The sequence below is a fragment of the Pantherophis guttatus genome, chromosome 6 (genome assembly GCF_059756535.1).
Source record: "Pantherophis guttatus breed Tessera chromosome 6, ASM5975653v1, whole genome shotgun sequence".
In the NCBI taxonomy this organism is placed as follows: Eukaryota; Metazoa; Chordata; class Lepidosauria; order Squamata; family Colubridae; genus Pantherophis; species Pantherophis guttatus.
Window position 1 is genome coordinate 94,408,710 of NC_142068.1, and position 14,726 is coordinate 94,423,435.

The 14,726-nt window shown below is 44.0% G+C and overlaps 1 protein-coding gene across 1 annotated transcript in view; it reads left to right on the top strand.

Annotated features, from left to right (window-relative positions):
* The window catches only part of MMRN2 (multimerin 2), a 34,392-nt gene extending 21,736 nt beyond the window's left edge, over window positions 1-12,656 (top strand). The window contains exons 4-7 of the mRNA XM_034435385.3: window positions 317-382; window positions 2,511-2,663; window positions 3,488-5,329; window positions 10,717-12,656. Of these exons, the coding sequence (XP_034291276.2) occupies window positions 317-382; window positions 2,511-2,663; window positions 3,488-5,329; window positions 10,717-11,099 (2,444 nt within the window). The 3' untranslated portion in view covers window positions 11,100-12,656. The remainder of the gene's footprint in view (window positions 1-316; window positions 383-2,510; window positions 2,664-3,487; window positions 5,330-10,716) is intronic.
* Window positions 12,657-14,726: the final 2,070 nt, after the last annotated feature.

A 14,726-nucleotide genomic window follows, 5' to 3' on the forward strand; every position in this document is an offset into this window, starting at 1 on the left:
TCTGAATTTTTATCTCTGTCTCTAAGACTTTCTTGTCCCCTTATAATATGAAGATCATCCCGGCCTTCCTAATAAGTAAGGATGGTCAAAAATAAAAGAGAATTATTTCAAAGGAGCAGAAAAACCTGAATTTTCTGAATTGGAACTAGGTGTTCTCCTAACACTATTGCATCAGTGCACATATTAGTATTAAGAAACAGGTTGATCTCTGGGATGACACACAAATGAAAAACGTCCTTTAATAGTTGTGGGGGATTTTTTCTACAATAAATTGGGGGGAAAAGGGAAATAAATGTCTTATGGAATTGATTTGCAGATCCAGCTCAGTTTCCAGTGAGTACCAGTCAGCCTGAACATTGGGAAGAAGCATTCTCAAACCACAGTAGGTTTCAACTCATCCTTTATGGAAGAATGTATCTGTGACACTGCTAGTGATTTAAGTCCATAGTTGTACTTCACATCCTCATTGTATGCACGGAGGATATTTCTGCAGCTTCCTCATCCATATCACCTGCTGTTTTTCAGATGTATTAGATCAGGGATGTCAAACTCAAGGCCAGGGGGCCGGATCCAGCCCGTGGGGTGCTTAGATCTGGCCTGCGGGGTAGCCCTGGAAATAGCAAAGGACTGGCCAGAGGTGGGCGTCACATACCGTAATAACCAGTTTGCCCAGCATTGGAAATGTGAGCGTGTGCGTCACAAAACATGGGAATTTGCTTGCGCGTACTGTCCACACATACGTGCGGCATCAAACAACACAATGATATAGAACAGGATTGCACCCAGGTGGGTGGGTGGGGGCGGGCCCATCCGCAGGTCACAACTACCGGTTCGCCCGAACCAGTCTGAATTGGCAGCAGCCCACCACTGGGACTGGCCAGTGGTGCTTCTGGCAGCGAAAACAGGCTCCCGAACTCCGATTTCACTGGCAGAGGTTTGCAGGAGGCTGTGGTAGCCAAAAATGGAACTTGGGAGCCCATTTTCGCTGGCAGAGTGCTTGGGCCATCACAGGTGCCCCCAATATGAGTGATGTCGAGCTGGCCACGTCCACCTTGGCCACGCCATGCCCTCACCCCCCTGAGGTCAAACACAACCCTGATGCAGCCCTCAATGAAATTGAGTTTGACACTCCTGTGTTAGACTTTGAAGAGTCTTCTCCTTCTGCTACATCCAGCTTTTTAAGCTGGAGGTTTCTTAACCCAACATTATCTACAGAGTCCTTAATTGCCCATTAAAATCACGCCTGAAAATTACAACCCATGTTTATCTCTTTTAACTGCTCACCTGTAGGCATTAGCAAAATAAGAACAATGGAAGAGAAAGGCAGTAAGAAAACATAAACAAGATAGAGATGAGGGCATTCCATGTGCCAGTGATTTTTTTAAAAAAAATTAATACTAATGTGTTTTGGAGTGTATACTTTTGTTCAAGGTTATTGTACACAAAGATGATGCAAACAAGGACTTTAAAGTGATCTGAAACCTAGATAAATTATATTGCTGATTTGAAGATGTATTTCTTAAACGTGTTCCATATTGATTGACAACAACTAACTACATTTCTTGCTCTTTTGAAATTTCATTTACTGCAAGAAAAACCAACATTCTTCTTCCTTCTTTCTATTAGCAACATGTGCACATGGTTTTTTTTTTTTTTTAAATCAGGAGGTTCACCTTCCATGCTAAATTACATTTACTGTATTTTTTGGACTATAAGATGCTATGAAGTATAAGACGCACCTAACTTTTGGGGAGGAAAACAAGGGGGAAAAAAATCTGCCTCTGCCTCCCAGCAATTTACCTCCTTGCAGCAAACAGCAAACAGCCGTGTCAGCTTCAGCACAGCCTGATTTAGCACAAGTAGCTGATTGGCGGTTGGATCAGCCTCCCGGAATACTGCCTATCAGCTGTTCCAGGCTGCGGGGATCGCCACCGCCCGCCACTGCCCATTGTTGCTGCCACCTATCGCCACCTCCATGCATCCTGTTTTTGGCCTTTGCATGACCCGTTTTTGGCCTCCACGTGTCCTGTTTTTGGCTCATTCCAGGTAATGGGGATCGCTGCCCCAGCTGCCTATCCCCACCGCCTGGAATGGGCCAAATACAGGATGAGTGGAGGCCGAAAATGGGGTGTGCGGAGGCGGCAATAGGTGGCAGCAGCAATAGGCAGCAAACAGTGGCGATCCCTGCAGCTTGGAACAGCTGATAGGTGGTATTTCAGGAGGCTGATCCAACCGCTAATCAGCTGCTTGTGCTAAATCAGGCTGTGCTGAAGCAGACCAGTCTCTTTGCTGTTTGCTGCAAGGAGGTAAATTGCTGGGAGGCAGAGGCTGAAGGGTGGGGGTCGGCAGGTGGGCGAGGCTTTAGCAACATTTGCTGTATAAGACGCACAGACATTTCCACCCACTTTTTTTGGGGGGGGGGAGTGCATCTTATACACCCAAAAATATGGTAGATGTGTTTTTACTTTGTCTTGCTTCTTTGCAAATAATGTCATCTTTGCTGGATTCAGGAGATGTTGTAGAAGCCCATCAAAGTCATGAAGCACTGTTAGAAGACCTGCAGAATGACATTCACCAGACGACAAACAGTTTAGGAATCTTACAGAAAGTCTTTCATCACAATAGCACCGACAGAAATGGAGGCACAGACCAGCACCAGTCAGGTGAGAGAGGTATTTCTTAACAGTATCGATAAAGGAGAATATTTGTAGCTCAGGGTCGAATTGTGGGATCTTCGAAGCTCTCTGGCCTTGGTTGTTTACTTGCAGATGTTTCGTTACCAAAACTAGATAACATCTTCATTGCTAGAAGGGAGAGGGGTTTGCAGAGAGGAGGAGGAGGAGGAGGAGGAGGAGAAGGAGAACTGAGGTATCCTTGGTGTTCGATGAGCTTGGGTGTTTCCTGGCAGATGTTTCATTACCCAAATTAGGCAACATCATCAGTACTATGGTCATGAAACATCTGGAAGAAAACAAACAAGCTCAGAGAGCACCAAAGACCCCTCATTTCTCAACAGCCTGAGGCAGTGGTGGACTTCAAAAAGCCCGGATGCTGGGTGGGTGTGGCCATGGTGGGTGTGGCCTAGTCAGCCTCCTGCACCACGGCGGAGTTGTGGGTGGTGGACGTTTTTGCCCTCCCCGGGCTCCGGAGGCTTTCCTTGAGCCTTCGAGGGGTGAAAATGGCCTTCCCAGACTGGAGGCCCTCTGGCCCTCATCCCAAACTTCCAGTAGGCCTGTTTTTAGCCCTCCCTAAGCCTCCGTGCATGCCCTTGTATCCAAAATGGGCTGCGTGGGGATTCCTGGGAGGGGCGGGATGGGATGGGTGGGGCCAGATAGGAGTGGGATTTGGGGGTTCTCTGAACTGCACAGAATCTTAGCTAGAGGTTCTCCCGAACCCCTTCGAACCCCCAGTAGGCCACCCCTGGTCTGAAGCAATCAATCAAGCATAGAAATAAATGCTAATGTATTTTTGGTTTGTGATGTTTCAGAAGTCCAGCAAATGCTCTTTCTATACATAAACAGTTTCTTAAAGGAGCATTTCAATCCTGTCTGGGCCAGTTTCAATAAAAGTCTACAAGACCTGTCCATTGCTGTGCAGAACCTTTCCCAGAGCGTGGAAGCGAATCGGAAGAGCATAGAGCGATTCCAAGAAAGTTCTGTGCCCAGAAAAGATTTCCAAGAACTAGGGACAAAGTTCGAATCCAAAGTCCAAGCAAATGTTCTGAGGGCCGACCAGATGAAGCGAGACATGGATCATCACAACTACCTGCAACAAGCCGCCATCCATTACAATCTTACGATGATCAAAGCAGACACGGACCTGAAGCTCAAGAGACACCACAAGCTGCAGCAGTCTGTTTTATTAGCTTTAAACAACAGTTTGGCCGACATGAGACAAGAGCAAAATAAGCTTCGTGGTGAGCTTGAGATGCTAAACAGAAATTTTGCCATGTTCCCAAGGCGATTGGGCCATCAGAATGAGGTGTTTGCTGATATGGATATGCAGAACTTCAATCAGACCTTGGAAAAACATGCTCGGGAGCTAAAGACCCTTTATGAGGAGTCTGAAAAAGACTATGAAGAACTAACTGATTCCATCACAAGGTTAAAAGACAGCTCAAAACGTGACATAGAAGACTTCCGTGTACGATTAATAGAAGGGAGTCTCATGATCGATGAATACAGAGAAGATGTAGAAAGGAGGATTTTCGCTCTTAATAATAGTCTGGCAGATATTCAAGAAAACTACTGGAGTCTACAGAAGTCCATGAAGACATGCTGTTGTGAAGATCAGCCTTCAAGTACTAATGTGGAAGACTTAAAGAACATCACTCAGATGCATGGAGAACATCTAAAATATCTGGAGGCACGTTTAAAAGATCTCACTGCTGCTTTCCCGCTTATCCACCAATCTTTGGATTTCCAGCAAGAACAAAGCTGGAAGCTGCAAGATGGCCTGTCTCTCTTAAGAAACCATTCTGAAGTTTTTTCTGAGGAAGTTGATATGCTAAAAAAAGCCGACGAGAAGATGCGTGACCATGTTACATATCTCAACAGTTCTTTCAATTCGTTGCTGGTGGATGCATTGAGACACGAGAAGGCCCTTGAGATTCTGCTCGGAGAGGAAATTTTGGAGCACCTATCTGAAGAAGAGGTCATTCCATCCGTAGATCAACTTCCAGTGATGAACATCAAATTAATTTCAGACCATCTCAAGAAGCAGAGTATGACACTAGAGTCTTTTAAGAAGAGAATAGACTTTTGGGAGGCAGATCATGAAAATAATCCACATGATCATAAATCTTCGAAAGACCCTGATACTGAGAAACAAATTGACCTCAATCCCCGACATGGTAGAGTAGAATATATGGAGCCAAACCATGAGGCTGTCATGGAGGATGCCTTAGACAATCCAGCATACCATGATATTACGACCCTAAAAAGAGAGATTGGACACCTTACCAAAGAGATGAAGAGATTTGAATTGCAATGGGATCATATTCATTCCTGCTGCAATCAAACGGAGGCCAACCTAGGGGACTTCCTCAGTGTTTCAGTGAAGGAGGTGAAGGAAGATCTTGTATCAGCCCAAAAAAACTTTGAAGAACATCTAGCGATCTTTCAGAAAGTGTTTGGAAACAGTAAGGAGTTGGCTGCCTCAAATGTAAGCCTGGATGTAGCAAAGCTTCAGTTGCTGATGAGCAGAAAAACGAGGAAGCATCTTAAGGAGCAAGAACAGCAAATCCTGAGGGAGAAAAAAGAGGTCCATGGCCACAGAGAAGCTCTTTTGAATGGAAGAAAAAAGATAAATGCAGAGACACAGAAGGAAGGTAGGCTTCTTCCAACTTTTTAAAATGTTCTCATCATGATTTCCTAAACTTCTTCTCCAATGTCCCCTGCTGCATTTGTAAATAAGCCATAATTGTGTATTGTCTGGACTGTCATATGATAGGTTGATATCAGGGGTGAAATCTAAAATTTGTTACTACCAGTTCTGTGGGCGTGGATTGGTGGTGGGGGTGGGGGTAATGTGACTGGGTGGGCATGGCCAACTTTTTTTTTTTTTTTTTACTTTTAAAAGCATTTTTTCTACAACCTCTTCAGCCGAAGAGGTTGCAGGAAAAAAATGCTTTTAGAAGCCTCTGACGATCAGGCAACTCAGCTGGGATCGCCAGAGGCTTTTAAAGGCATTTTTTTTCCTACAACCTCTTCGGCCGAAGAGGTTGCAGAAAAAAATGTTTTTAGAAACCTCTGACGATCCCAGCTGAACCATGTGATCATCAGAGGCTTTCTTTTTTACTTTTAAAAGCATTTTTTCGGCCGAAAAGGTTGTAGAAAAAATGCTTTTAAAAGTAAAATAACAGCCTCTAATGATCTCGCAGCTCAGCTGGGCGTGGGGTGGGGAGTGCAGGGATTTTTGCTACTGGTTCTCCGAACCACCCACTGCCATCACTACCGGATCAGGCGATCCGGTCCGAACCGGGAGCATTTCACCCCTGGTTGATATCCGAACACATCTGGATGTTGGGTACTTTTATTTAAAAAGGTAACGGTCCCCCTCACACATCTGTGCTAGTTGTTCCCAACTCTAGGGGGCAGTGCTCATCTCCGTTTCAAAGCCGAAGAGCCAGTGCTGTCCGAAGAAGTCTCCATGGTCATGTGGCCAGCATGACTAAATGCCAAAGCGCATGGAACACTGTTACCTTCCCCCAAAGGAGGTCCCTATTTTTCTATTTGCATTTTTAATGTGCTTTCAAATTGCTAGGTTGGCAGAAGCTGGGACAAGTAACGGGAGCTCACCCCATTACGCGGCACTAGGGATTTGAACCACTGAACTGCTGACCTTTCAATCGACAAGCTCAGCATCTTAGCCACTGAGCCACCATTTCTTATTTAAAGCTATTTAAAACTATTTTAAGAGAGGGGTGGTGGATATAGCACTAGCAATAGGACTTAGACTTATATACCGCTTCATAGTGCTTTTAAAGCCCTCTCTAAGCGGTTTACAGAGTCAGCCTATTGCCCCCAACAATCTGCGTCCTCATTTTACCCACCTCAGAAGGATGGAAGGCTGAGTCAACCTTGAGCCTGGTGAGATTCGATCTGCCAAACTGCTGGCAGCTGGTGATCAGCAGAAGTAGCCTGCAGTACTGCACTCTAATCACGGTGCCACCACGGCTCTTATGATATGAAGAAAGCATAACCCTACAAGGTCCAGGTTGATCCTTATAACAACTGAGGAACACTTCTTTCCTCAGCCAGATTCCTTCTCATTCTCTTCTCCCTGTCCTGTCCTGGGATGAGTAGCCCTATCTAACAAAATGAAAGTCAACGTAGAGAAAAGTAAGGTTTTACACTTAGCCAAAAAGAACCAAATATTCAGGTACAGATTAGGTAAAACGTGGCTTAATAGCAGTAACTGTGAGGGGGATCTTGGAGTCCTGGTGGACAATCACTTAAATAAGAGTTAGTAGTGTGCGGTGGCAGCCAAAAAAGCCAACGTAATCATAGGTTGCATTAACAGAGGGATAGAATCAAGATCACATGAAGAATTAGTACCGCTTTATAAAGCTTTAGTAAGACCACACTTAGAATACTGAATCCAGTTTTGGTCACCACATTATAAAAACGATGTTGAGACTCTGGAAAGAGTGCAGAAAAGAGCAACAAAGATGATTAGGAGGCTGGAGGCTAAAACATATGAAGAACAGTTTTAGAAATTTGGTATGGCTAGTCTAGAGAAAAGAAGGATTGGGGATGACAGAACAGCAGTGCTCCAATATTTGAGGGGATATCACAAAGAAGAGCGGGTCAACTTATTTTCCAAAGCACCAGTAGGCAAGATAAGAAACAACGAATGGAAACTAATCAAAGAGAGAGTCAACCTAGAACTAAGGAGAAATTTGTTCCTGACAGAACAAATAATCAGTGGCATGGTTTGCCTTCAGAAGTTCTGGGTGCTCCAACACTGGAGGCTTTTAAGAAGAGACTGAATAGTCACTTGTCTGAAATGGTATACGGTCTCCTGCTTGAGCAGAAGGTTGGACTAGAAGATCTGCAAGGACCCTTCCAGTTCTGTTATTCTGTTAATTTTACTGAAGAGACTGATGTCAGGGTTCCAACAGATGCCCTAATTAACTCATGAGCCTCGAGCCAAATTTCAAAAGAAATCCAGTTATTTATTAGGAGCAACATGTCAGCAACTTCCTGAGTGTAGTCAACTCTGCCACAAATAATTTACAGCTCAACTCTGACCCTGTTGCCCCCTCCCCCGCCTCTCAGTCTGTGTCATAAATCACATTCTCCAACAAGGCACTTTCGCGCTCTGTAGAAACCACGCCTCACATGCCGGCTCTGGTAATCTGAGATCCCACCTTGAAGAAGATATGCGTGGAATGTGCTTTTGAACGTGGCTGTTGAACTGCTCCATCAGTCCTCTCCCCCTTTCCTGCCCATGGCAACTTGAGAGCAGACCAGGAATGCTTTGCGAATTGACGACTGATGGAGGGAGGTGGGTTTTCAGTTTTTGATTCTGGATGGAAAAGATCCGGAATGCTGGGGAATTTCAGAAACCTTAGATGTCCATTGCTAATTTCAGCAGGTTGGCATTGAAATCTCAGTTTTGTGTTTCCCAACCTTGGGGGACACCAGATGTGTGGGCCAAGGGCTGTGGTAGTGGTAGCCATTTCTGGGAATGTTGGGAGTGGACTTGTCTTGCACGCTGGATTTTGTCACTGGATTTTGTCAAGATCATGAAACACTGAGCTGGATGGCCAGACAAATTGGATGATATCAACAGAAGAGAATATTTCTAGCTCAGGGTTGGATTGTGGTTGCTCTTGGTTCTTTTTGACCTTTTTCTTACAGATGTTTCATTACCCAAACTAGGTAATCTCATAATTGCATTCAAGAAGCTAAGTCAGTGGGGGAAACTAAATAATGATCCATCATCATGTAATGATCCACAATTTATTTAATGACCCCAGTGTTTTGCAGGGAAAAAAGAGGTTGGAAAATCAGGCCGAACTCACTTAGTGACTTGCTCAGCGAGGGAAGTTCCAGCCCCCAGCTGTGATTGTAAATTGAGGACTGGCTGTAGTGCATCTCAGAAGGGAAATGCCAAAGAAATGATTTGGTTAAAAAAGGAAATTTTGTCAAAGACCTGGATCTATTTACCACTAATGCACATTTTCAGTTTCAGAGTCTGTTTGGGGAGGTAGAATAGAATGATCAAGTACTATATAATCAAATACAAAGAGAATGTGAGGCTATGAATATAATCTACAAATGCACTTTCCTCTGCTGGGATGAAAAAAACCCATATTATTTACAAAAGTGTGTTGTACCAGAGATTCAGAGTGAAAAATGTACCCTCTGCCCTTGATTAGCTTTCAAAATCTCTCTTTATTAAATATGGAGCAGTAATGACCCAGAGTTTTTTTTTTTTAAAAGCTTAGGAAAATAACCACCCAGTTTATATAAAAAAAGTTGGAGTTTATCAATAAGATGGCAACAGCTAAAAGGGACCTGCAGGAAGCTGCCTGATTAAAGTCTCGAGTTTCAAGTATTTTTCTTTGCTGGTGAAGTTATTTTGCTTTGTAGCAGCGACATCTCCTGGCCATCTTCCTCTTCCCAAGCTGAACTGCTTCCCAGATGGCATTGCAGGAACCTTTGTTGAGATGCAGAGCGGACGCCACCTTCTGGTGTCCACCTCCTTCCCTGAGACAATGTTGGATGGGAGGTTTTCAGGACTTCTCGTGCTTTGCTTTGGCAGTTGAGTTGTGTGTCTAATCCCAGAAGTAGACTGTGTTTTAGAGGCCTTTGTTTTTCTCCTTCATAGAATGAGGAAGGGAAATATCCTTTTTTCACCTTTTGGATAAGAAAAAAAAGTCCTATTTGGACCTGGTTGATCTACTTATGGATAACTCCACCTCTACAGATCCAGAGAAGGTCCTGTGAGTTGTGTTTATCCATACACTGAGCACCAATAGTTGTGCTTTGTGCATCATATTGTCCAAACAAACCACTTTGTTTCATAGGTGGTGCTTGTATATGTATGTACAACATATTGTCTAAACTGGAGACGACCACCAGTCTTCACTTATATCCACGTCAAACCCCTTGACAGCTCAAGCCTGCACAGACTCCTTATTTCTCATCTCTCTACAGGGGAGCATTTAGGGCAAACACACAAGAGATGAAGAATTATTGCATTAAGCAGAATCACCCGGAGAAACTTCAGTTGATGAAGCTGTGGGGTCTGCCAATGGTATGGCGAGATGTTAGAATTCCTTGTGGCAGTGCAGTTCTAGACATCACCATTAAGTTAAGATATAGAATATATTTGAGGAGGTAGCAAGGATGGAAGAGGGAGATGGAGACAGTCTTCGATGACTGGGGAAAACTGGGAATCACAATCTGGATCAGAGAAAAATTTGGGAGTAAGTTTTATCTTGTACAGTAGTGGCCAAAATTGTGGAAACCTTTTGGGGAAAGTATATTTTTGAGGTTTGATGGCTAATAACGTCACTTTTTTTTTTTTTTTTTTGAGTTTCAAGATAATCCTATTCCACTGCTGGAATGGCCTGGGAATAGCCCAGACCTTAACTCAATTGAAAATCGATGGAGGCAACTCAAGAAACTTGTTAGTCAGAAGCGACCCAGCAATAAAACCCAGTTAATAGAAGCAATCTTTCAATCTTGGTTTCACATTATAACAGCTGCAGGACTAAAAGACTTGGTTCACTCCATGGGAAGATGTTGTAAGGCCATAATTCATGCTAAACTAAGTATTAACTGACGTGATAATTTTTGTCTATCTCATTTTTTCTATGGTGATAATTTTTGTATATCTCGTTTTTCTACGTGTTTCGCTTTTCTTCTTTATACTGTAACTGCTATTCTAATAGCAAACCCTTCATAAAATTTATTGCATTAGATTCTTGATTAAATTATATTTCCATTGATATAGAGTTTTATGGTACTAGCCCCCCCAAAAAGTGGTGTTACTAGCTAGTTTTAGAAAATACACTTTTCCCAAAAGGTTTCCACAATTTTGGCCACTACTGTATGTTGGCCTCTGCTACATGTCTTAATATTCATTTCCAAGCTGGTTTGGAAGAAGCTCACTAGAATGTCTACAGTTACTTCATAAGTGCTACAGTTACACGGAATTCTGTTTGCATCCCCTAATTTTTTCCCATTTTCTTACCTGCAGACACAGCGGTGGCTTTTTATGTGCAATATGCCGAAGATAAAGAGGAGCCCTCCGTCTTTAACCGCACCTACCTTAACTATGGAGGAGGTTACTCTCACGAACGCGGCTACTTCAAGGCCTCTCATAACGGGGTTTATATGGTGGCGGTCGGTGCCGAGTTTCCCCCAGGACCTGCTTTGGGACAACTAGTTTTCAGCAATGGCCACAGAATGACTCTAATAAACAACAAGAAGAGGAAATCCAGCGGTGGTTATACAACAGTTTTCGCCCTGGTGGAGCTGGAGAAGGGAGACTTGATGTGGTTTGAACTGGTGCAAGGGGACGCCGTGAGACAGAACACAGTTGGGCTGAGCATGGCGGGATTCCTGCTACTGAAAACCTGAGAAGGGAGACCTTGATGATAGCAGGGATCTTCCGGTGAGCGCAGTCAGTTTGATGTTTCAATGAACGACCTGTTTTCCTCTGCGCTAGGACATTAGCTCAGCAATGCTTTCTAGAAGGACTTCAGTAGCTGCTTAGTTCAAGCAAGGTGGAGTTGCAGAAGTCAATCTGTTTCTTCAACTGGCCATGAGGCAGGTGACATTTTTCCCCCTTTGTTGTCCTCAACATTCTTGTGTTGTCAGCCGCCTCAGAATTGTTGGATATGAGATGGGCGGCAAATAAATTTTATAAATAAAAATCTCAAGTCTGATCCCCCACACCCACAATTTGCAGAGCCAGGCTACGAGTAGGAAGAGAGAGTAATGCTTCTAGAACCCATCCATGGAAAAACCCAACTTTATCCAAACAAACGACTTTGTATAAGGCGTGTGGCTTGTTTCTTCCTGCATCATCTATAGCAGGGGTGTCAAACTCGCGATGTCACGTTGTCATGTGACTTTTCCCCCCTTCGCTAAACTGGCTGTGGGCGTGACCAGTGCATGACGCATCCGGCCCACGGGTGAGTTTGACACCCCTGATTTATGGTCTACCTGAAGAATTAGAAACTTAGTGCTTGTGACAGTTTTTGTTCTTTTGTCGTCCTCAACATTTTTGTGTTGTCAGCTGCCCCAGAGTTGTTGGATACGAGATGGGCAGGAAATAAATTTTATAAATAAAATGTCATGTCCGATTCCAACACCCACAGTTGCAGAGCCAGCTTATAATTAGGAAGAGAGAGCAATGCTTCTGAAACCCATTCATGGAAAAACCCAACTTTGTACCTCATATTGTCCAAAGAAACTTGTTTAACGGATGCAGCTTGTTTCTTCCTGCACCATCTATAGCACGAGTGTCAAACTCAATTTCATTGAGGGCCGCATCAGGGTTGTGTTTGACCTCGGGGGCCGGGGTGGGCGTGGCCAGGGTGGGCATGGCCAGCTTGACGTCACTTATGTCAGGGGCATCTGTGATGGCCTGAGCGCTCTGCCAGTGAAAACAGGCTCCCGAACTCCGTTTTCAGCCGCGATAGCCTCCTGCCAGTGAAAAAGGAGCTTGAGGCCACGCATGGCACCCCAAGCTCCGCTTTTGCTGACAGAGGGTTGCAGGAGGCCATCACAGCTGAAAACGGGAGCCCAGGAGGGCCACATGCAGCCCTTCCAAACTCTGCTTTTGCTGAGAGGCACCACGGGCCGGTCTTTTGCTGTTTCTACAGCAGCCCTGTAGGCCAGTTCTAAGCACCCTGCAGACTGGATCTGGCCCCCAGGTCTTGAGTTTGACACCCCTGATCTATACTCACACCGAAAAATTAGAACCTCAAGGAAAGCATCAAGGAATTTCTTCCATCCTCTTAAATGATCTGTAAGTAGCTAACGGAGATCAACCCAAAGAGACAATTCCTAAAAAGTGTTGTTTAAAGACGACCCATTGTCAAGAAATATTTCACTTTGTTGACCTTCCTGAGCCCGGATTTTTTAAAAACATCCTGTATTAAATGTACTTGGGAGTGATTATTTCCAAAATTCATGTGTTGAAAACTGGGATCAAAGAGCCTGGTTCCAATTTATTTCTAGTAATACTTAAAAACAACAACAACACAAAAAAACAAGGATGGGTAAAATCAGTGGTTTCGCAAATATATGTTAAGAAATAAGAAATAAGCCATTTTTGACACATTTGCCTTTGTCCAAGAATGGAAGCTATGGAAAACTGAACCTACAGTAGTTGGTGTTTATATCAGGATACCTCCAGATGATATCAGGCTATAATCCAGTCATCATACATCAACTAACTACACCAACTAAGAATAATCTTTACTGTACATGCTGAAGATCACTTTGGGTACTAATTTCACTGCCTGGCGCAGGGCCAAGCAACTCCGAGTTGGATTCTGAATTTAAATACACGCACAGTGACTTATCAAACAATATGAGCAGCTGGAAGTGAATCTGGCACACAATTTTAAGCACATTCTGTGTAAAATACAGGACTGGGATCCAACTGCTGTCTCTTTCACCAATTTCCCTCTGCTGCAATGGATACCAAGCAATTTAAAAACAAGAAATTCAGGGAAGGGTCTCTGCATAAAATTGAGTAAATGAAAACTCTGAATTAGCCACGCCCAGTTAATAGTACTCGTGTTTAAATCCCATTGAAAGCAAGGACTGTTGTGTATGGCTGAAACATTTCTTTAAAAATCATACCCAGCCAAGTATGTCATGTTTAATTTTTGTAGTTAAGTGTGACATATTTAAATCCTATGATTTAATGACTGAGAGGTCCTTGGTGCTCTCTGAGCTTGGTGTTTTTTTTTTGCAGACTTCATGGCCCAAACTAGGTAACATCATCAGTCACTGATGAAGTCATGAAACGTTTGCAAGAAAACAACCAAACTTAAAGAGACCAAGGACCCCTCAGGTCAACCCTGAACTATAAATATTCTCCATCAATTTAGTGTCTGACTTGTAATTCTCCTTGGCACAAAACACAATTGGAGAATAGCAACCATCATCGCAGATAGGAAATTTAGAATTTATGGTCGATTATGTAAGATGTCCAACTTTCAAGTTACCGCAATAGTATTAAATTGAAACATCCCAGGATATCTTTTGTTATGTTCTGATCCACCTTGATGGGGTTAAGTTGTGGCATCAGGATTGTGGCTTTTAAACAAGAACATAACATGTTGACATCATGTTTTAAATGGCGCATCAGAGAGCCGAGTGATATGTAACCTTTTTGTCATTGTGTGCCAAAAATGGGCTGTGGGGGGTGCGCCCCACCTGCTCCCTTGTCCCCTGCACACATGCCCCCCACCCTCCCAACCAGAACCCCTCTGCGCATGCATCTCCCACATGCACCCTGCCCATCCCCAAAATCAGCTGGCCGGTGGGAGGCGCGCACGCATGTGCGGTGGAGCTGAGTTGGGCGACAGCTTGCGTGCCCACAGAGAGGGCTCTGAGTGCAAGCTGCAGCACATGTGCCATAGGTCCGCCATCACGGGGTTAGCCTCTTCACACTGAGCCTCTGTCAAAAGATTCAACTGTCAGGTTTCGATGTCGTCTCAAATAAATTGCATTTCCAAACAGATAATCTTTGATGAAATCTTTCATTTATTAAGCACGACAATCTGTCCCCGATTATGTCGAAGCCAACACTGACTTCCTGACCCCAAACCTTCCCTTTCCGTTCCCCAATTCTCTGCGTCTCATTGGCCATCTTCCAAATCACTCTCCCCATATCTACTACTTCAGCTCCCAGAAATGTCCCCCCTCCCACCCCATCTCCTAGGGGATATTATCTTCAGGGAAAATAAGTAGGTGAAAAGTCAAGCATCCTCTTGCCAGCTGTCCTCTCTTATCCTCCTTATGTCAGCACTGGAACGAATGCAGTTTGAAGTGCTGACATCAACATTACCTGGAAACTCATCCCGCAAAACGTGGATTCTTGTGTTGATCACACATAATAAGGCTCTTAGAAATTCCGAAGTTTCTATAAGGATCCCAAAAGGAATTGGGAGCAAACATAAAGGACTTTTTGGTAAAAGGGGGATAAACAGCAAGATTGGTAGGGGGAAAAATGGCCAATTGGAT